Source organism: Humulus lupulus, chromosome 5, assembly GCF_963169125.1.
Source record: "Humulus lupulus chromosome 5, drHumLupu1.1, whole genome shotgun sequence".
NCBI lineage: Eukaryota > Viridiplantae > Streptophyta > Magnoliopsida > Rosales > Cannabaceae > Humulus > Humulus lupulus.
The window spans coordinates 182,134,122-182,158,258 of record NC_084797.1 but is presented as its reverse complement, the minus strand read 5'-3'; the positions used below and the strand labels follow the sequence as shown (position 1 = coordinate 182,158,258).

The 24,137-nt window shown below is 35.2% G+C and overlaps 2 protein-coding genes across 2 annotated transcripts; both read right to left on the bottom strand.

The window, feature by feature from the left end:
- Positions 1-504: 504 nt before the first annotated feature.
- LOC133833868 (uncharacterized) lies at positions 505-990 on the bottom strand. Its single transcript, XM_062263480.1, has 2 exons — positions 886-990; positions 505-779 (listed from the first exon to the last, which is right to left on the bottom strand). Exons 1-2 carry the CDS (start codon positions 934-936, stop codon positions 525-527), a joined length of 306 nt encoding a protein of 101 aa, XP_062119464.1. The 5' UTR covers positions 937-990; the 3' UTR covers positions 505-524.
- A 15,363-nt stretch (positions 991-16,353) lies between these two features.
- On the bottom strand, positions 16,354-23,517 carry LOC133777905 (uncharacterized). The gene is made up of 2 exons (XM_062217662.1): positions 23,067-23,517; positions 16,354-16,599 (listed from the first exon to the last, which is right to left on the bottom strand). Exons 1-2 carry the CDS (start codon positions 23,382-23,384, stop codon positions 16,579-16,581), a joined length of 339 nt encoding a protein of 112 aa, XP_062073646.1. The 5' UTR covers positions 23,385-23,517; the 3' UTR covers positions 16,354-16,578.
- Positions 23,518-24,137: the final 620 nt, after the last annotated feature.

Below are 24,137 nucleotides of genomic sequence, written 5' to 3'. Positions count from 1 at the left end.
ATATTATCTGGTATAAAATCTTACAAACTCTTGTGTTTCGGATGGAACCAATAATAACTGTTTTTTATTAAATTTTATTATTGTTCATTTATATAAGCTTAACTAAAGAAGTGGTTTGTTTTGACTTCAAAAATTAAAATGCAAACATTACCATTATTAAAAGTTAAAGAAACAAATGACTTGTCATTATAATTTCCAAGAAGTTCCATATTATCATCACATAACCCCAATCTGGGCCATTTCTTCAACTATAGGCATTGTAGGAGTCAAAGGAGGTCACCTATATTGTTAGCTTTTGTTGATGACCTCAATTCAAATATTGTGACATTCTTCTTTATGCTCATTATCCCTCCGAGATTTGTGAAGGAAAAATATGTGCAGGAAAGAGTAAATTGTTTGTAAACAAATACTAAAGTAATAAAGTTTTAAATTTGACGGTTGCGCCTACGAAATATAGTTAATTTAATGGTAAATGAAAGTAGTGCCACAATTGTACAAGGCAGGCGGATGGTGGTTAAGTTCAATCAGTTCTTCCTCTTTCTCTTACCCAACTTGGACCAGTGTTTGTCTTTAGCCTTTTTAATTGATAGCATGGGAGGTACAGGCGAAGCTTTTGGACGATAACAAGACCATTCTTTTAAGTCAGGGGATTTCTCAATGCTACTTAAACAAGCTTTATAATAAGTCGCTGCGTTATCTTTCACTCCCATTCGAAGCCTATTGGACTCACAGGTCAAGATATCGATTGCAATGTCGAGTCTAGCAGCATCCTCAACTTTCTGCAAAATCATAACAAGGCGCTTAAAAACTAAAATCTAAAACCGCTATTTTAGGACTTATTTAATAAAGCGTTTATAAAATATTAATTAACTAGTAAAAACTTACATAGGACTTCGGGGGTGATTCCCCATCCACAATCCACTCCATAAACTTCATGACAAAAACACCACAGTCATGACCATTATCTTGCCGAGGTACTTGACCAAAGGGCACTACACTAAAAAGGGAAAAACGAGACCACCAACACGAGCACTACCCATGGTCGTATGAAGCAACACGTCAAGCTTCTTTAACTGTATCGAAGAAGTATATATAGATTTAATATAATGAAAAACAACATGTCATAAGACTATTAGTATACTCAGGAGACACCCATACCAGTTCGCTTAGTATATGTGTCCTAACCCGTGTCCTATATTGACCAGACACTGAGTCCCACACGCTTGCACAACCTTTCTGGCAGTGTATAACGGCTAGTATCCAATGATTGTTTTCGACATCCTTCATTGGCACTAGGATCTAACAAGAAGACAATAAAACTCAATTAGCTAACTCACTTTGAGAAGGCACTAAGTGGTAAAATAAATCTAATATAACTACCTTCTGCACTTTCTTGAGCAACATATCAAGATTTACATTGGTACCAAGAAAGCCAATGTTGCCGATGTCCCAAAAATATGCATCATTATGACATCGTTGTTTCAAGTTATTTTATTGAAATAACTTTTTAAATTCAAAACAAAAAAAATGGAATATTGAACCCAGGAAATTCAAATTTGTATTACAACATACCAGGCCGGGCCAATAGGTTGGGAAAATCAAAGTTTGAGCATCGTCATCTATTACACCATCAAGGTTGTCTCTATATCTTAATACACACCCAAAAGCATTAATAATCTGCAAAGCAGTATGAAGTGTCAAATATTTTTCTCAACTTCTTCATATTGAATAAAAAAAGATTTGGGCAATGTGCTACAAGATCATAATTTTGTTACTTCAACAAAGGTGAACTTTAAATAGATCAGTATTTACCTTCATGTCCACCTCAGCTTCAAGTCTAAGGCTTCTGAAGTACCACCACTCCAACTGTCCCATTACATTATCGACCAACACGTCTCTGAAAATTATTGACATCATTAATGAACAAAAGTGTCCTGACATGATTGAAACAAAGGAAAAATGGTGATGTCAATAGCCAAAAAAATTATTCACATAAGAATTTATCACCTACCGCAACGACAAACTAAAGTCAAATAGGAAAAGTCCAAGTTCGAACTTGGACTGTGGTAGGGCTACTTTCAAATTGAATGCACCAATCTGCCTGCCTTTGCTTTTGTTATACTTAAGAATCATATCCTAAAATGATTTGTCCATTTTGCAAAGCTCTTTGTCTCTCCTTAAAATAGTAGGATCGATCTTCACGTTGTCATCGTCCTCTATTTTGTGAATAACAGGAGTGTCTGTGGTACCATACACACTGGCAGACGATGGAATGACATCTTCTGGTACAACTTCAAAATTCAAAATACCCAAGTCCTCCTTCTCCTTCTCCTTCCCTTCCATGCGAAATTTAGAAGCATCATCTTCCAAACCAATCTCATTCTCAACATCTATCTTCTCATTCCATGAACATGATAGTACACCATCAACGTTCTGGATATCATTGTAAGGCCCAACATCAACATTGTACTTGTCTGAGGGTAAAACAGTTGGTTCATAATCATTGAAATCATTTTCTATTGCCCCTTTTTCCCTCTCAATATCAGAAATTGAACCCTTTCTATAAGAATCTTCAAACTCATTTGGACGACCTATGCCACACTCCAAAAGCATGGGGTCAATTGTCATCTTATGCTGGCTCAACTTTGTTTTCTCATGCAAGTAAATGGATGGCTCGATTGGGTCTTTAGTCAACTTCCCAAACTGCACACACTTAGCGGCCTCTTTCTTGCTAATATGGGGGGAAGCATTCCCGGGAACCATTGAACTTATCACAGTATTGAAACTTTGATGTAATCGTTCGAATCCTTTGTCGAAATACAATTTCATCTCCTCTTTAAAATTGTCAATTTGAATGATGTGATGATTTAGAGTACTCAAACTTTGTTGTAAGCTTTGAAATCCCATGTCCAGTTCAATCTTCATCTCCTCTTTAAATTTATCCATTTCATTCTCCTTAGCAATCAATTTCTTCTCCAAAGATTCAACCATTACACACAAAGACGATATCGTGGCGGGTAACTTCAATTGATCAATCCCTTCTTGCAATTCTAACATGGGGATCTGAAAAAAAAATTACATACTATTATTAACTCCGACATATTATAGACTTTGCCATCATAACAACGAAGAAAAAAATGACTAAATTTTATCCCATGCTTACTGTATTCGACTCAAACCCCCCTTCCTCTTCAACCCAGTCAAGCAAAGCCTTGGTATCATCGTCACACCAAACACCTATAGGGCATAGGGACCTATCTACATACCATTCCTTCCAAACAATATGGTGACAGTAAAATACCTACAAAATACACAGACATACAAAATTATTACGCACCATTCACCAATGCCAACATTATTGCAAAAAACTAAAATGAAAAAAGTACCTGTAAAAAATAGACGCATCCTCCAACGAACTTCGATGCTTTGCCATGATACCGTCTTATGCTTTTCCATAGATGCGTATATGCCATTGATGCCCAATTAACACGACAAACAGCAGCAACGTTAGTTAGGGACATTATAGGACCCTCAACCTCTCGAGCAACATGTAGAGACATATTAGGAAGCAAAAAAACACTAACCAAAAATAACAAAAATTGTCGAACAAAGGACATGTCGGCCAATTCATGAAGCCTCAATTTCTCCTCCAACAAACTAACAGTATTCTTCTCACCTTTCTTGTAAAAAGGTTGTTCAACAGGGTTACCATGTCTTTGTAAATCTTCGACACCATCATTAACACCCATGGTAGCACTGAAAACTTTACTGTCCAATTTGAAGTGCTTCCCATGAACATCCAAAGATCCATCATCTACGTTGAACCTACTCAACAACCAAAATATAAGATTTCTTCTCAAGTTACAATCTTTCATCCCTAATAGTACCCCGAATCCCAATTCTTTGAGCATCTCTTTTTGACCCCCATTCATATGGGAAATAAGGGTGAAGATCCTATGAGGAGAGCATCTATAGTCTAATTTATCAGGTTCAGCCATTTTGAAATCCACTTGAGAAGAAAATGTTCACCTGCATTAAAATAATAAAAGAGAACACAATGGTATATGGCAAGAAAATTCTTTTCAATTAATGGGGAAAAAATAAATAGACAAAGTACCAATGATCTACAATGGAAATTAATTCAAACTCAGGTACTGCAATTGGTTATCATTAACTTGTGTGTATATATTTCAAACATTGAAAAATATAACAACTATGGCAATCAAATATTTAATTTCAATCTCACGTAATACTTACTAATATACAAGTAATCAAGTAATAGATTCTTACAGACAAACACAGTCCTTCTCAAGTAACAATGACTAGTATACAAGTAACTAGTCCACTTCGCTAGATAACAAGGTTGAATATAAAAGTAATAGATTAATATGGAAAAATACAGTCATTCAACTATATCAATGCTTCATTCCATGAAATCCCACAAGTAAGAACGACTAGATGTTTTTAAATCCTACAAGTAAGACTCAGTCCAGTTTAAATCCTACAAAAGTTCATAGTACTGAAAGTGTACAGTTTGAGGTGGAGCGTAATGGAAAACTTGAAGAAGAACAAACTAGAAGTTGGTTACTTGGAGAGGAGGAACCAGATAAAGAGCAGCAAAGAACTGATAGCTATTGGTTAGTACGTGATAGAAGCAGAAGAGAGATTAAGCCTCCTAAAAGATATGGATATGCAGATTTAATTGCATTCTCTTTGATTGCTGCAAGTGAAGTGCTAGAAGAAGAATCAAGAAGTTTCAAGGCAACTTTAGCTAGTAAGGAGAGGCATGAATGGCTTAAGGCTATGAATGAAGAAATAAAGTCCCTGCATGACAACCATAATTGGGACTTGATTGTAAACCCTACGAACTTTAGAATAGAAAGCTACAAGTTAATTTTCAAAAGGAAGGAATGGATTCCTGGAGTTGAACCAGCTCGGTTTAAAGCAAGACTTGTTGCTTGTGGCTTCACTAAAAAATAGGGTATCGATTTTAATGATGTTTTTTCACCTGTGGTTAATCATAGATCAATATGAATTATTTTGGCAATGGTAGCAGAATTTAATCTACAATTGGAACAGATGGAAGTAAGAACTTCATTCTTATATGGTGAGCTTGATGAAAACATTTTAATGGCTCAACCTGAAGGATTTAAGGTCAGAGGAAAAGAAGATCATGTATGCAAGTTAAATAAGTCCTTATATGGATTAAAGAAATCCCATAGATAGTGGAATAGGAGATTTGATGACTTCATCACCAAAATCAGGTTTCAGAAAAGCAGGTATGATAATTGTGTATATTTCAAGTTCCTTTCTAACAATGATTTTGTTATATTACTGTTATATGTTGATGATATTCTAATAACAAGTAATAGTAAGTATGAGATAGAAAAGGTAAAAGAAAAGCTAAGAAGGGAATTTGAGATGAAGGATCTTGGAGCTGCAAAGAAGATCCTGGAATTGAGATTAGCCGAGATTGGGAAAGGAAACTACTGTATTTGTCTGAGGAAATATATCTCAAGAAGATCCTTAGTAAGTTTGGTATGTTTAATTCCAAACCTACAATAACTCCAATATCTTAGCAGTATAAACTGAGTGTGTATCAAGCACCAAAGACCAATGAAGATAAGGAATATATGGATAGTATACCAAATGCAAATATTGTGGGTTCTCTAATGTATGCTATGGTTTGTACTCGTCCAGACATAGCTTATGCAGTGAGTATTGTCAGTAGATTTATGTCAAATCCTAGAAACTCTCATTGGCAAGCTCTAAAGTGGATTCTTAGGTATATCAAAGGATCACTTGGAAGAGTTTTAGTTTGTGGTGGAGCTACAGAGAAGAGCAGAACAACTATTATTGAAGGGTTTGTCGACTCAGACTATGCTGCCTATCTTGATACAAGGAATGTTAGAAAAACTCTTTGCAGGATCTTTATTTATTTTCATGCAATTTACATATTATCAAACAAACATGCAAATTCCTAGAACATGCTCCTATGAAATTGATACAAATACAGAGTAAAGTAAAAATTTAAATTACGCAGCGGAACTGGAACAACTTCATCCTTCAATCTCTCTAACCCTTGATTCCTTTCTGTAGCAGAGTATTATCAAGAGATTGAACAAGATCAGCAACACAGTCTTCCTCACCAAGCCTTTGATCAACCTACAACTAGTGTGGGCTGGTTCTCAACACATGAGATAGAGATCTTGCAGAGAAGAAGAAGAGAGTGGCCAAGAAAGGTTATACTGTCTAGGTTTTCACTTACCAAATCATCTGAGACTGACTTGCTTATAAAAACCCTAGATATCATATTCCTTATATAGGCAACTTAATGGGATTTATTTAAATTTAAACTAATTAAAAATAATAAACAAAAATAAAAGCCTTGGGCTGCCATAAATGGACTTAGGCCCAATCTCTTTGTTTTGAATTTAAATCCCAACTCGGCCTAAATTCAAAACCTTTTATTTATTTATTTTAATTAATTAATTAAATCCTTATTCAAATTAACTAATTATAATTTGAAACATGATTTAATATTATTTATTTATATTGATACCAATTTATCAATATTAATAAATTTACCTAAAGATTTTCTTTTATTCTCTAAATCTCATATCTCTGTAAATTTTCCAAAATTGACCTAGTCAACTTTAAAAAATCCTAATTGATAATTAAATCAATTAATTGAGAAATTCTAGATGATTTACTCAAAGGTGATGCAGGGACCATGGATCCATGAAATCAAGCTCCAACAAATTACCGTGAATTTATTTACGAATAATTTCACTACCTTATTAATTCCTCGTGACTCCACTATAGACTCGGAGTTGAACTCTTGAATTCATAGAACGTATTTTCAAAACCATAAATACGTTATCCATTGTTATAACCATTACAATCAGTCAATCCTCTATCGATGACTTACTAACGAGCTGGGTGCAAATTACCGTTTTACCCCTCATCAGTATTTTATCCTTAACTCCCACTAAGTTCCTTATAAATGATATTTCCGTGAACTTAATCACAGAAATGAGATCTCAATCATTTAACCTTTTAAAAAAAGCAATTAAGGAAATCATATTTTCACTTCTCATACAGAAGTTATAGATTTCATATCTATGAATAATACTCCCACTCAATTACACTAATAAATCTCCAAGATGTAAGTATGGGTTAGACCGTAGGGTAAGCTGGTAACGAACAAGTCAAAAGATTTAAATAATATAATTCGCATAATATTATCACTCAGAATTAAGATCGACTTAACATATGGTCAACGTTGTGACATTGATTAGATTTGATAACAACGATACTTATTTATCAATCAATAATCAATATCGGTCCTAGTCCGATGTAACTAAATACATCTGATCTTATCTACTTGGTCGATGCCTTTGACAAGACATCACACCCTGAATGTGTAAGTAGATCATATCGTAGATTGCCTAATAAGTGAAAATCCAATGCACTGATCTAATCTTAGGACTCGTTCTTTTGAACATATAATTACAACTATAATCCAGTGTGACCTCGTCACTATAATTGTAACTATCCATATGTTCGGGATTTTATAAATGTTTGTCTTATTTCAATAATCATGTAATAAAACAAGCAAGCAACACGGTTGTCAAACTAAATGATTTCTACTACTTTTATTGATAATATGAAATCGTGCTACATGTCAGACATGGTTTTATAAGGGCATAAAACCCAACAAACTCCCACTTGCCCTTTTAAAACAAATGGGACATGTTTCTCAAAACCATGCATTCTACATGCTTCACAATTATGTTTTCTGCTTATATCTTTGTAAAGAGATATGAAAGATTGCCTTACAATGCTATCTTCATCACCTTGACTCCACACCTTCGCCACACATCCTCGATAATTTGGTACTTTCTCTCTATATGCTTTGCTCTTTTGTAGCTTCGAGGTTCTTTCGAATTCACTATTGCCTCATTATTGTCACTCGACAAAATGAGTGGTTTATCCATTTCTGGAATAACACCGAGATCCGTATAGAAATTCCTTAGCCAGACTATTTCCTTAGTCGCCATAGACGCAGCTATGTACTAAGCCTCCAAAATGAATTCTAAAATGGCAGATAGCTTAAGGCTTCTCCAAATCAAAGCTCCACCCCCAAGAGTAAACACATTTTTCAGAAGTAGACTTCTTGTCATCAACATCAGTCTAAAATCTAAATATGTGTAGCCTAACAGGTACAAAGATCCACCTGAAAAGACTAACATATAGTCTCTAGTCCATCAAAGATACCGACTTCCATATATTGTTTATTTCCAAGGTTTTATTGACACTTTCTCACCACTCCCACTGCATAGAAGATCTTCGATCACAACACACAACATAGCATGCATTAAACTTCTAATTTCAAATGCATAAGGAATTCATTACATCTTTTCTTTGTCTTGAGGAGTCTGTGGAGATTGCTGCTTAGAAAAATAAATTCCATGTCAGGAAAATAAACATCCTTTCTCGGAATTTGTTACAGAGTAATGACCAAGCACCTCACTAAAGTAGGTCACTTGAGTTAGAGCTAAAGTTCAGTTATTTATTTCCCTGATGTTCTGGATACCAAGAACACGACTTGCTACAACGAAATCTGAAATTTCGTTTCTAGCCAGTTCTTTATGTTTGATAATTTCTTGACATTATTTCCAATGAATAAGATATCATCTACATAAAGGATTAAAAACACTACAATGTCTTTTTCCCTAAGTTGTCAAACACAAGGGTCAACTACATTTTGTTCAAAAACTCAAGTCTTAATGTTTCCATTTAACCTTGAGTTCCAGGAGCGCGAAGCTTGTTTAAGTCCATAGATTGACTTACTTAGCTTGCTGAATTTCTTATCCAACTACTTTAAATCCTTCTTATTGATGCATGTTAATTGTCTCATCAAGATAGCCATTAAAATTGCTTCTTTGATGTCCATTGTCTTATCTCTTAATCAAGAGTTGTGGCTATGGATAAGAGTATCCTTAATGAAGTTTAACATGGCTACTGGAGAAAAAGTTTTCTCTAAGTCAAATTTCTCTCTCTGCCACGAGTCGAGCCTTTAATGTCTCGACCTTTCTATCAGCTCCTCTCTTCTTCTTATAGATGCTCTTGCACCCCATGGGCCTAAAGTCCAATGGCACATCTACAAGATCTTGGACAAATTAAGAGTACTTAGACTTTATTACCTAGTACTTGGCTTCGAGTCAAAAATCCCTTTCAGACTTACCCATTGCCTATTTAAAGGCCAACGAATCATTGTTAATTGTGTCCCCAACCAACTTGTGGGTTTCACTATCCATATCATAGGTACCAGGTTCCAAGAAATCCTCCCACTATGACGAGGCATCGTAACTTTCTGACTTGGATTAGTGGTTTCTAAATGTACCTTGTTTTCATCGACTTGCGTCGGTAAGGATGGAAAAATAATGTATCGTTTTTCCATCTAATACTATTTTGCTATGAGACTTGAAATTCATTATGTAGTCGTTATGTAGAAAAGTAGCATTTGTAGAGCCAAACACTTTCTTCTCTACTGGACTATGAAACAGACCACCCTGAGTACCTTTAGAATAGCCATCAAACAAGCAAACCCTTAGCTCATTGTTCTAGCTTTCAACCTTTTTCCTCATGACAAAAACATGACACCACCAAATTCCATAATGACGTAACCCAAGTTCACGACCATTTCATAATTCTAGTGGTCTCTTGGAGACAACTTTTGAGATGACACAACATTTAAAAAAAAATATCACATGCGGTCTAAGTAGTATGTCTCCAGAAAAGATCTGGGTAAGAAGTTGGTAGAGTTTAATAGCTTATCATAGAACACACATTTTTATAAACGTGAGATTCACACCGCTCATCAACACTGTTCTGTTGCGGAGTCCTTGGGGCAGTTGTTTTAGACAAATCCTCAAGTTCAATTAAATGATCTTGGTTCTAATTATCCAAATATCCTCCACCCCTATCAGATCGCAAGATCTTTAACGTTTTACCTAATTTAGTTTTAAAGCCATAGCAATGAATTCTTTGAACTTCTTAACAAATTCGCAGAATTCCTATGCTTTAGGTACTTACATGAGTCTCTAGAGCAATCGTCGATGAAGGTGACGAAATACTCATAACCACCCCTCGCTTGAACATTCATATGTCCCCAGACATTTGAACATACTAGCCCTAGTGGTTCTTTGGCCCTTTCTCCTATCACAAAGAATGGACGCTTTGTCATTCTGCCCTCGAGACTAGATTCACAAATAGGTAGGTCACCCTAGGTGAGTTCCCTCAAAGGCCCAGCCTTTGTTAGTCTTTGAATCCTATCATAACAAATATGACCAAAGTGAAAATGCCAAAGGTACATCATTTCTAACATTATTGACCTTTTGTCGTTTAATGGTCCTAGAATTAGCTGTCTTAAACAACTCATTATCTATAACATAGGGTTCGTTTAGTTGCAATAGGTATAGCCTGTTTTTCATACATCCACCCCACAATTCACATTCATTTAAAGAAATATGATTTTATTACTTGTGAAAGTAACTACAAATTGTTGTTGATGTAATAAGAAAAACTTAAATTAAAATTTGCATTGAAAATCATAATAAAATAAACATTGTCTTAAAACAATATATTTATTTCCAAAATTCATTCAAGCTTATCCTTTTGCCTTGTTTGATCTGAACAACCCTTGATGGATACCAAGCCGTGGCTTTTTTATCCTTCATGGCTTTCCCAATGCTAAAAGTGTAAAAAAGGTACATGCATGTTTAGTAGATTGTGATTCAGCGATCCAAAACCGAAGTATCATCCTCTAAAATCACATGCATCCAAGACAAATTTAATTATTTTGGGTTCCATATGCCTTGAGTTCCGGGCAATCTTGTTCCAATTCCCAGTCTCCTTGCAGTTGGAAACACTCCCCTTTTTGTGTACTTATAATCAGGCCTTGCTCCAAGATGCTTTGCAGCATTTGGTGCCTTGCCAGTTGACTTCTTGTTCTTTTTGTATGAATTTCTTCCTCTCTTGCTCTTTGAAGAAGAAGCTCAAAGCAGCTTCTCCTTGAGCTTGTTTAGTAGTATTAGTATTCTTTCATTTGCTCGAACTACCATCAACAATCCTCTTTGAAGGATTTGGTGATCGTTGCATGGGAAAAATAGGAATATCTTTGATTATCACGAACTCGATGTTGTCTAAAATCAACACCATGTTGATGTTGGACAAACATTTCGTGAGGTTCTCACCATAGAGTAACATTTTAGAGATTAGAGAGAGTATGAGGTGGGAAGCCTAGAGCTTCTATTATCAACTAAGTAGAAATCAACGCATTACTTGACAAACATTTATTCATTAAATATTTTAGAAATAGCATAACATACAAAATGTTTTGAGAAAAGCAAAATACTAAAACACTTATCTTCTATTTCTTAGGTACTTTAGCTAGCCATGAACCCATGTGTCCCGGTAGGCGAGAGTCATAAATATTCACGTAGTTAAATAGAGAAACATCTCAATTAATAAAACGTCATAGACTTTTATTAACTACCTACTCCATCCGATCAAAGTAACGGAAACTCATGTGTCCCGGTAGGCGAGAGTCACAAATATTTCTTACTTTATGAGTTTGATCCACGATTTCGATTATTATAGACTTAATTCATATAGTCACCGTAGGGATGAGTCTATAGAAGGTCCATCTATAACCATCTATCCTAAGAAATTTAACCATGTTAAGAAGTCCAGTGAACACCTTCCGTAGAGAGACGAAATCAAAGCGCCATGAGGCCCCACTGAACTCTAACCTTGTTAAATCAACGGTGGAGATCGGATTGAAAATTTTTAAAACTCATTATTAAATATTTTAGTATTTTATTCCTTTTTGAAAAAAAAATATAAACTTAGGTTTTCCAAATTGTCAAAATAATCAATAAACCAACTAAGGTTCACCAAATTATAAAAATAATCAACAAACCATAGTTTATAATTTTTCCATTAATTCTAAAATTACCATTGAAAATTAATCCAAAAATTAGAATTAATATGTTTCTAATCAATTATTAGGTCCAACTAAAAAGAATAACCTAATACAATTAAGTCCAACTTAGGTAAATGGGCCTTAACAATTCGAGCTTGCATGGAGGAGAGTTGGGTTCAGTATGTCGGACCCACTACTAAGGCTCCCTAACTTCCACACAAAGCCCAAAAAGACAGGAATTTGAACATTTGTTTTATTAACTGTTATTCAATTGATTAGACTCAATCTAGTAATGCAAAGCAAATGGACCTTCACAAGTGGAACCACCCACAAGAGAGGAATTTAAACTTTACATGTTCAATTGGGCCCAAATAAAACCTAACATTTTATGAATGTTTTATTTGAGTTTTTCCACATTTTTTTTAAACGCAAAATTGGGTCATCATTATACTTATATTTAAAGCCCAAATGCAAAAAATAACTTAATAATGATGCTTGATATGTTAATAATTGGATGAGCCTAACAAGTTATTCTATAAGCATGTATTATTAAATTATGCAAATATACAACAACAATACACTATTTTGTAAAATACCATAATTAATTAACATAGAATTCATCGGACAAAATTCAATATAATTAATTAAACAATGTTACAAAATATTAAATTAATTAAAATAGAATTTATCAAACAAAATTCAATTTTAAATAATTAATTTAACCAAGGTTGTTAAGTTATTAAGAATGACAAGACATTTTATTTTTAAATATTTTAACAAATTTTAAAATATCAAAATATCTTTTAACCAAATTTAAAATATCTAGTATTATCTGATAACTAATTATAAATATTTTAAACAATAAAAATATCTTGAATAATCAGATAAGTAATTTTAATATTTTATTTATAACAAAATAAAAAAAAATATCTTAAAATATCCTAATTATCAGATAACAAATTCAAAATATTTTAAAAAGAAAAAATATCTATAAAATTATCAGATAATCAATTTTAAATATTTTAAACCTAACTCCACAAAATATCCAATTTAAAAAAAATTAAATTTTCTTTTTGCGAAAAAATGCCGCACGCAGGTTCCGGCACCGACGCCGTACGGACATCCGTACGGCCGGGTCCCGCTGACGGCTCCATGCGTGCCCAGCACACACTGCAAAAAAAACAGTCCAAAATTTTTTTTTTTTTAAAATCTGTGCAGTTTTTAAATAAAAAACAACCAAATTATTGCTAAATTTACATAAAGAAAAAAAACATAACACATGCACTAATAACATGTACCATCCAATTAATACCTAACATATCAATCAATTTCATACATGTCCATTCATGAAAATAAACTTGCAACCTATGGCTCTGATACCCATTGTTAGACAAACTCTTTGCAGGATCTTTGTTTATTTTCATGCAATTTACATATTATCAAACAAACATGCAAATTCCTAGAACATGCTCCTATGAAATTGATACAAATACAGAGTAAAGTAAAAACTTACATTACGTAGCAGAACTGGAACAACTCCATCCTTCAATCTCTCTAACCCTTGATTCCTTTCTGTAGCAGAGTATTATCAAGAGATTGAACAAGATCAGCAACACAGTCTTCCTCACCAAGCCTTTGATCAACCTACAACTAGTGTGGGCTGGTTCTCAACACATGAGATAGAGATCTTGCAGAGAAGAAGAAGAGAGTGGCCAAGAAAGGTTAGACTGTCTAGGTTTTCACTTACCAAATCATCTGAGACTGACTTGCTTATAAAAACCCTAGATATCATATTCCTTATATAGGCAACTTAATGGGATTTGTTTAAATTTAAATTAATTAAAAATAATAAACAAAAATAAAAGCCTTGGGCTGCCATAAATGGACTTGGGCCCGATCTCTTTGTTTTGAATTTAAATCCCAACTTGGCCTAAATTCAAAACTTTTTATTTATTTATTTTTTAATTAATTAATTAAATCCTTATTCAAAATAACTAATTATAATTTGAAACTTGATTTAATATTATTTATTTATATTGATACCAATTTATCAATATTAATAAATTTACCCAAAGATTCTCTTTTATTCTCTAAATCTCATATCTCTGTAAATTTTCCAAAATTGACATAGTCAACTTTAAAAAATCCTAATTGATAATTAAATCAATTAATTGAGACATTCTAGATGATTTACTCAAAGGTGATGTGGGGACCATGGATCCATGAAATCAAGCTCCAACAAGTTACCGTGAATTTATTTACGAATAATTTCACTACCTTATTAATTCCTCGTGACTCCACTATAGACTTAGAATTGAACTCTTGAATTCATAGAATGTATTTTCAAAACCATAAATACGTTATCCATTGTTATAACCATTACAATCAGTCAATCCTCTATTGATGACTTACTAACGAGCTGGGTGCAAATTACCATTTTACCCCTCATCAGTATTTTATCCTTAACTCCCACTAAGTTCCTTATAAATGATATTTCCATGAACTTAATCACATAAATGAGATCTCAATCATTTAACCTTTTGAACAAAGCAATTAAGGAAATCATCTTTTCACTTCTCATACAGAAGTTATAGATTTCGTATCTATGAATAATACTCCCATTCAATTACACTAATAAATCTCCAAGATGTAAGTATGGGCTAGACCGTAGGGTAAGCTGGTAACGAACAAGTCAAAAGATTTAAATAATATAGTTAGCAGAATATTATCACTCATAATTAAGATCGACTTAACATATGTTCAACATTGTGACATTGATTAGATTTGATAACAACGATACTTATTTATCAATCAATAATCAATGTCGGTCCTAGTCCGATGTATCTAAATACATCCGATCTTATCTACTTGGTCGATGCCTTGGACAAGACATCACACCCTGAATGTGTAAGTAGATCATATCGTAGATTGCCTAATCAGTGAAAATCCAATGCACTGATCTAATCTTAGGACTCGTTCTTTTGAACATATAATTACAACTATAATCCAGTGTGACCTAGTCACTATAATTGTAACTATCCATATGTTCGGGATTTTATAAATGTTTGTCTTATTTCAATAATCATGTAATAAAACAAGCAAGCAACACGGTTGTCAAACTAAATGATTTCTACTACTTTTATTGATAATATGAAATCGTGCTACATGTCAGACATGGTTTTATAAGGGCATAAAACCCAACAAGGAAGTCACTCACTGGCTATGTTTTTACTGCTTTTGGCACTACTATCAGCTGGAAAGCAAACTTGCAAAAGGTTGTAGCCTTATCTACCACTGAGGCAGAATACATGGCACTCACCGAAGTTGTTAAGGAAGCTCTATGGTTAGGAGGCATTGCTAGAGAATTGAAGTTGCAAAACCAAGTCATCACAGTTTATTGTGATAAGCAAAGTGCCATTCACCCGTCCAACAACCAAGTCTATCATGAAAGGACAAAGCAGGTACACATTAAACTACACTTTTTCAGGGAAGTTATAGCTCGTGGATCAATTATAGTTCAAAAGATTTCTATTGATCATAACCCTTCATATATGATCACCAAACTTCTTCCAAGCAGTAAGTTCTTTCACTACTTGGATCTGATTCAGCTGAAAGGAGATTAAGCCCTTTAGGGGGCTTGAAGTGCAGTCACTAAATCTGGAAGTGTTGCTGATCCAAGGTGAAGATTTGTTAGTTATTTGGCTCACTCAACATTCTGTTATAACAGCCTTCTATCATTTGTAAATCTATTTTGACAGTTAATAGTCGGTTGCTACTACTATATATATAGCTTTTATTGTATAGTTTTATATGATTTCCAGAAATAGAGAAAAAACTTGTAATTTGAGACATTCTATACTAGAAGAGAGAGTAGTGACATCTGTACTCAAATAAAGTTGAAGATCAAGTTCTAATAAAAGTGACTGCCCCTGGATGCAGGTTAGAGTTGTCTTGGCTCTAATTCCAACCACGTAAAAGACTGTGTTTTGCATTGTGTTTTTCCACCTCTGTTTTACTGATTGGTTTGTGAGTTATTGTGACTTTTAACTTGGTTGTTTAGTTGTGATTCTTGGAGGTTGGTTTTCTGTGGTGAACTTCTTAATTGAGCCCTACAATCTTAGCATTATTAAACTCCGAAAATGCATCTCAAACTTCACAACTTAAAAAATTTCATAAATTGAAGCAATGTCCACTGCAAATTTCACTAATTTCTACATTTCAAGAAAAAAAATTGTAACGCCCTGGATAACCAAGACCGTTACACTGTGTGTTAAAAATAGTGCAAGACTTGCTAATCAAGTCATTTAGACAAAGTGTGAACTCTATACCATCATCAGAGTAGGAATAAAAGATTTTGGTCACAAACAGGTTATTTTCATTAGAAATGACGGTTTAATACATGGAAACTCAAAACAGGATTTAGACGTCTTAGTTACAACAAATTCCAAGAGTTACAAATATTTCAAGCCACTCTAATGGAAAAATATACATTTTAGGTTTCTGTCCCTGTACAATTTCTCAACCGTGGCGGCCGAGGAGCTGACAATGTACACCTCGCCCCTAGAGCTCTCCAACTCATGGTTGATTCAGCCTACCCTTGCCTTTACCTGCACCACGTAGCACCCGTGAGCCGAGGCCCAGCAAGAAAGCACGATAACATAGCAAAATCAACAACACTTATCAAATATTTCACAATGCTCAACCAGGAATTCAACATTTCATAACATTTATCCAATCAGTAATAACTTACAACAGAATAGCAATTTGTCACCCAAACAGCCAACAAATCACGTTCACAACATAGTATTCACGCTCACAATCAACAGTTTATCACATCATCAAATGATACTCAGGGTCAGCGCCCTTAGTCGCACCCTCTATTTAATACACTGTCTTCGGCTCTCTTGGGCCACCCCCAGTGTAATACTCACTGACTCCGGCCAGCTTAACCGAGCTCAGTGATAAATAAGCTGCCTCAGCTACCAGTGGCCGAGCCGCGCCCTGTGCGCAAATATTGATTCCGACACTCTTAGGCCGGTTATCGCATGTCCCATGGCATAATAATACCATCTCATGACATGATATACAAATGTAGGGAGCTCTTAGTCCCATCGTGTCCACATGGTTAATCACATTCACATAACAATGCATACAAACATAGGGAACACTTAGTCCCAACCTAGCCACATAATCAGGTGCAGCTTTCTTACCTGTATCCTGAGCTTCCGATGCCCCAAAGCCGCGAGCACGGTCTTCTATCCCGAGCCTCACCAAAGACCTAGTCACAACACAAATGAAACATCCTTTATCACTAACCAATCCAAAACTACTTCCCGGAACCAATCCCACACTCTCGGAACCCCCAAATCCCTAAAACAATGCACCGAAGACATCCCCCGAACCCCCCGAGCAAAGGCTCAAAATTGCAAAATCCCATGTTCTGAAATTGGCCTAGCGCCGCGGCGCCCAGCAAGTCAGAGAGCTTGCTCTGCCCAGAAACAGCCTCGCGCCGCGGCGCGCAAGAACAGCGACGCGGCGCTCCTTCGCGAGCCCAGAAATCTGGGTTTTTCCCGAGCCTAAACCACTCCAAATCATTCCAAACAAATACCTAAGCCCAAAAATCAATTCAGAACCCCAAATGAACCCTCTAACAACCCATAAACGTCATAAACAACCCCAATCACACAAGCACACCCCAAGATCCTATCTTGAGTTTCAAATTCCTAAAACTTTAACCATGGCTTCCAAAACTATAAATCATGCTTCAAAATTCTTAAACCACACCAATTATGAAAATTAAACATGCTAAAGATTCTTACCTCAATCAAACTCAGCTTGAACTCCTCCCAATTCCAGCTCCCAACCTCTTTCCTCTTGATTATCCTAATTGAATTTCCAAGTAAAACCAGCCATATTCCCTTTAAGTTTTCCCATTCAATCTCTGAAAATTCAGACTTAAATTCAACTTTAAACAGAGTACAATTCTTACCTTTGAGCAATCCTAGCTTAAATCTGGTTTTGGTTGCCTCAAACTCCTTTGAATCTTCTCCTAGGTCACAAGTTCAGCCCCTTCTTCATTTCCCCTTTCTTTCTAGCTCTTTCTTCCAAATTCAGCATAAACCAAAATATAACCAAGTGTAATACGTATTCCCTTCTCCTTCAGCTGAAGTAATCCAAATCCTTGCCTAATGACCATTTTACCCTTCCATCTATTTCCCATTCCAACTAAACCTCAAGGCCCTTTTTGTCATTCCTACTTCCTTACAATTCTACCATTTCTCCATCTAAACCTGTTACTCTCTATGGTTACTAACAGTTACACAGGTTACCAAATTACCAGTTACCATTATCTCACAAGAACTAAATTACAAAATCCCCAAAATACCCCTAGACTCCTCCCGAGCCGGGTATAAAATCCCGTTGTGACTTTTGAGTTATCTAGCTCTCTAAGACCGTCTCGGCACGTGCATCACATCGACATCACCACACCCACGTGGTACAAATAACATAACATAATTATCACGTTTATGCCCTCAACGGGCTAAAATTATCACATAACATAATACACATAGTCACGCATCTCAAATACTCAAATAGTCATATAACGTGCTTTAAATCATAATCATGCATCTTAATCATTAAATTCACACATACTTCCCATTATGCCCTCCAGGCACACTAATCAAGGCCCTTGAGCCTTATTAGCAAATTTGGGTCGTTACAAAAATTGCCCGAATAAATTCCAAACATCAGAAGTTTCATAACTACCCAAACTCAAGATTCATGCAAATATCTTAACTATTAATTACAAAATGAGGATTTTTGCCAAAAAAAAAAAACAACACCGAGAGAGATAACAACTTACCAGTAACAGAACAACTCTTTTCTCCAACTCTGACACTGCAAAAGGCGAAACTCACGTAGCCGAACAGTTTAAACAGTAGGTAACCACGCTCCACCCACAACCCACTCCAACAATATAACAAAGGTAGAAAGAACCAGAACGTTACTCAGTAAAACTCGGTTGAAGAGGAAGAAGCTTTTTTTTTTTTTTATCTTGTTTGCTTAAACAAATTAAAAACAAACTAAAGAGTAAATGGCAATCGGTACCCGATTAAAAGGGGGTCCCCAAGGGTATATGTGTATTTTTGTATCATTCAATTAACAAATTCAAATCCAACCATTCACTCTAAAAACTAACATATCCTATGGCTCACAACAATTGTTAGACTAAGTCTTGAAAATACCAACTGAAGGACTAAAGAACTTCCTAAGAAAGAGATGTTATAAATTTTTTTTTTTTTTCAGAACACTCTTCATTGAATCAACAGGTGCCTATAGATAGGCTTACAATCTAGTCACATAGCTGATACCACTAACTCCATTCACACACACTAAATAGACACGTACACCACTAATGCCTCTAATACATGAATTGACTAATCCACTAAGAAATAATAATAAACTAATTAATATCCCTTTTTCCAGGATATTGAATCAGTACACATAATAAATAAATGACACCTGTAACACAATTTGAATCATTCTTCAACACTCCCCCTTGATTCAAAGTTAGATACTCCAAGACGTGATCTGAAGTAGACAAACTTCTCTTTTGAAAGTGCCTTTGTAAGAATATCTGCCACCTGCTCATGTGTATACACTGCTTCAACATAATTTCACCATTTGCAACCAAATCTCGAATGAAATGAAAACATATATCAATATGCTTCGTTCTTCCATGAAAAAATGGATTTTTTGTCGTTGCAATTGCTGCCATATTATCACAGAAAATATCAGTTGCACCTTTTTGATCTTGATACAGATCTGCCAGAATTCTTCTAAGCCAAATTGCTTGACAAGCTGCTGAAGTGGTAGCAACATACTCTCTGCTTCTAAAGAAAATAAAGCTGTTGTAGCTTGTTTCTTTGAACTCCATGTGATTGCTCGTGACCCAAGATTGAAAACACTTGCTGATATGCTTTTGTGATAATCTAATGAGCTTGCCCAATCGCTATCAGTAAACCCACAAAGACTGAAGTTAAAAATTTTATTGTACCAAATTCCATAATCTACTGTTCCAGCAACATACTTCAAGATCCTTTTTGCAGCTCCAAAGTGATGCCTTGTGGGATTTTGCATGAACCTAGAAATCATACCAACAGAGAAAGCAATATCTGGTATGTTACTAGTTAGATAAATCAAACCTCCAACTAAGCTTCTAAAATTGTTGCATTAGCCATCTCTGTGCCATCTTCAATTTGCAATTTCTCATTCATATTCATGGGTGTAATGGCTGGTTTACAATTAAGCAATTGAACCTTTTGAGAAGATCTATTGCATATTTCCATTGTGAGATAAATATTCAACTCCTAAAAGCCACAAGGGAATTAGATGAGCTCATATATATAATATAGTCAACATAAAGGCATACAATGATAAAGTCACCTTTACTTTCCTTCTTTATATAAAGAGTGGGTTCATTTTCACTTCTAGAGAAGCCATTTTGACGAAAGTATCCATCAATTTTGCTACACCATGCTCGTGGAGCTTGTTTTAGTCCATAAAGTGCATTCTTCAACCTGTACACCTTGTTCTCCTTGCCTTCAACAATGAATCCTTCTGGTTGAGCTATATAAACTTCTTCTTGCAATTCTACATTTAAAAATGCAGACTTGACATCAAATTGGTAGACAGGCAACGGTAGTAGTGCAGCCAAAGCTAAAACAATTCTCACAGTTTCAAATCAAGCAACTGGAGAAAAAGTTTCTTCGAAATCAATACCGTGTTGCTGCGAATATCCTTTTGCCACGAGTCGCACCTTGTGCTTTTGAATAGTTCCATTTGCATGGTATTTTTTTTGAAGACCCACTTCAGACCAATTGCTTTCTGTTCTTTGGGTAGGTCTGTCATCTCCCATGTCTCATTTCTCTGAATTGCCATCAACTCTTCCTTCATTGCATTTTGCCATTCCTCTTTTGTTATTGCTTCTTCAAAGGTTGTAGGATCTGTAACAAATAGAGCATAATGACAAGATTCATAGATTTCTTTCAAAGATCTGAACCTTGCAGGTGGAGTTTTATCAGAAGATTCTTGCAAGGAAGATGAACTGTTGCTTCTTGAAGTTGTTGATGATGAAGCTGGTGATTCAAAAGGTGTATGTGAATTTTCTTGGACTGCATCTGTATCTTCAAACGTTGTTGAGATTTGAACTCGACTCCCTTCGGCTTCTTCATTCCATGTCCAGCTTGCATCTTACTCAAAAATGACATCTCTCCTTATAAGAACTTTGCCACTAAGAGGGTTATACAACTATGCTTTGGATTGAATGCAATATCCAACAAATATGAATTTTTCAGATTTATCCTCAAGTTTATGAATAAATTGAGAACTTACCAAAGCATAAGCTATACAACCAAAAATTCTTAAGTGACTTACTCTTGGTCTTCTACTTCTCCAAGCCTCATATGGTGTTTGATTCAAGACAACTTTTGTAGGAGAAATATTCAACAAGTGGACTGCTGTTGACACTGCTTCAGCCCAAAACTGATTAGGAAGACCTCTAGCTTTGAGCAAACTTCTAGCCATCTCCACAATGGTTCGATTCTTTCTCTCCGCCACACTGTTTTGTTGTGGTGTGTAAGGTGCTGTCAACTCCCTGAAAATAACATGTTCTTCACAAAAACTATTAAAGGCATGAGATAAAAACTCACCCCCTCTATCTGTGCGAAGAGACTTTATGAAGGTGCCTTTCTCCTTTTCCACAAGAGCCTTGAATTTTTTGAAATTTTCAAAAGCTTCTGATTTTTCTGTTAGAAAATATACCCAACTCATTCGACTATAATCATCAGTAAAGAGCAAAAAATACTTACTCCCACCAAGTGACGTAGTTCTCATAGGTCCACATAAATCAACATGAACCAACTTAAGACATTCAGAAGCCCTCCATGATTGCCCACTTGGAAGAGACTTTCCTGCATGTTTTCCATAAACACATGCTTCACACAAGCCAAGAGAATTAATTTTAGGTAGCCCATGGACCATACCTTTCTGACTTAGAAGTAGCAAGCCTTTGATGCCATACGTTTGATTCATTCTTCTCATTGGAAATGAGAGCTTGATTGTCCATTGTAGAGATTTTAAGTGGAAACATCTTGTTTTCTGCCATTTGCACACTAGCAATGGACTGACCAGATTTATCATTTCCATCATTAAATGAAATTTCATAACCATTAGCCATTAATTGTCCAACACTTAACAAACTATGAGCTAGATTAGGAACAAAGAAAACATTATAAAGCAAGTTTTCTTTACCATGGCTAGTCTGTACAACACAACACCTTTGCCTTCAACTTGAATTTGCTTGTCATCTCCAAGCCTAACTTGTACCTTTTGTGACTCATCAAGCTCTTTAAACAATGATCTATTGCTAGTCATGTGGTTTGAACAACCACTATCCAAAAACCAAACAACATTTTGAACATTAGTTGAAGAAGAATGAACCATAAATAACATACTTTCTGCATTCTGGTTTTCAGTATAATTTGCTTGTGGTGCCCAACAGTTTTCCTTCACATGCCCAAATTTCTTGTAATTGTGACATTGAATAGAGCTTTTGTTCCATCTTTTTTCCCCACTGGGCTTCCTCTCTTGCCCATCAGAATGTCCTCTTCCTCTGCCTCTTGGATGTCCTCTGCCACGAAAGCCTCCTCTTCCATGTCCTCTTCCTATAGAGTCTTGTTTTTTGCCTGTCTTCCCCTTCACCTGTGAAGCTTGAAATGCCTTTTCCTCATTTTTCTCAGCTACTCTGTTACGCCTTGCCTCATGTGCTTGCAGAGAACCCATTAGTTCATCAAAAGAAAAAACAAAGAGATCTTTGCTTTCCTTAATTGTTGTAACAATACAATCATACTTAGGAGATAGAGTTCGTAAAACTTTGGAAACAATTTTCTCATCAGATATTTTTTCTCCATAAGATCTCATTTGACTAATAATTGAAAGTACTCTAGACAAGTAATTTTGTAAAGTTTCATTACATTTCATGTGCAAAGCCTTGAAATTTTACTTTCATTACCTTTGATGAGCCCATAAATTCTTTCTGCAGTGTTTCCCAACCCTCCTTTGAGGTCGATGCCATTGCAATTCTAGAAAAAATGGTGTCATCAACTGCTTGTTGAAGAAAGAATAATGCCTTTGAATCTTTCTTCTTATTTTCCCTCAAATGCCCTTCATCTGCTTCATTTTTGTTGAAGCCAGTCTCCACTAAATCCCAAAGGTCTTGAGATCTGAAGAGGGTCTTCATTTTGATACTCCAAAATTCATAGCACTCTCCTTTGAAAATAGGAATAACGGGTTGAGAAAAGCCAATGGAGCCACTGCCATTTGTTTCCATCGTTACCCACCGCTCAGGAGACTTTATTGCTCTGATACCACTTTCGTTGGGGAAAGGACAAAGCTATTTGCATTAGGATAATTATGATATAAAATACATAGAGAAAGAGACGTTAGAAATTAATTATTTTTTTTTTTGCACACTCTTCATTGAATCAACATGGGCCTATATATAGGCTTACAATCTAGACACATATCTGATACCACTAACTCCATTCACACACACTACATAGACACGTACACCACTAATGCCTCTAATACATGAGCTGACTAATCCACTAAGAAATAATAATAAACTAATTAATATCCCTTTTCCTAGGATATTGACTCAGTACACATAATAAATAAATGACACCTGTAACACAATTTAAATCATTCTTTAACAGTAATTTTGTACCCACCCCATTCCCAATCATACGGGTCAAATTCTATGAATCTGTCTCGACTTCTCTGTTGGTGTTCTCTTGAAAATCAAAGTTTATAGGCAATGATCGACCAAGATTTTTCCTTTTTTTTTCTTTATCTAAACCCATTCATATAGAAGTTTTGCGCCTTTTTAGTGAAGGCAAAGCTGTTGTATTGATTTTGAAAAAGAAAACAAGGAAATTTAAGTACATATTCACATTAAAAAATTTAGTTATTTTTAAAAAATAAAATAACATTACATGAATTCATCGATGTTGGGATCCTCGATAATCTAGTGGAGGATCGCCCCCAATATCTCTACCATGAGCCCTTATAACATCTGTAGACA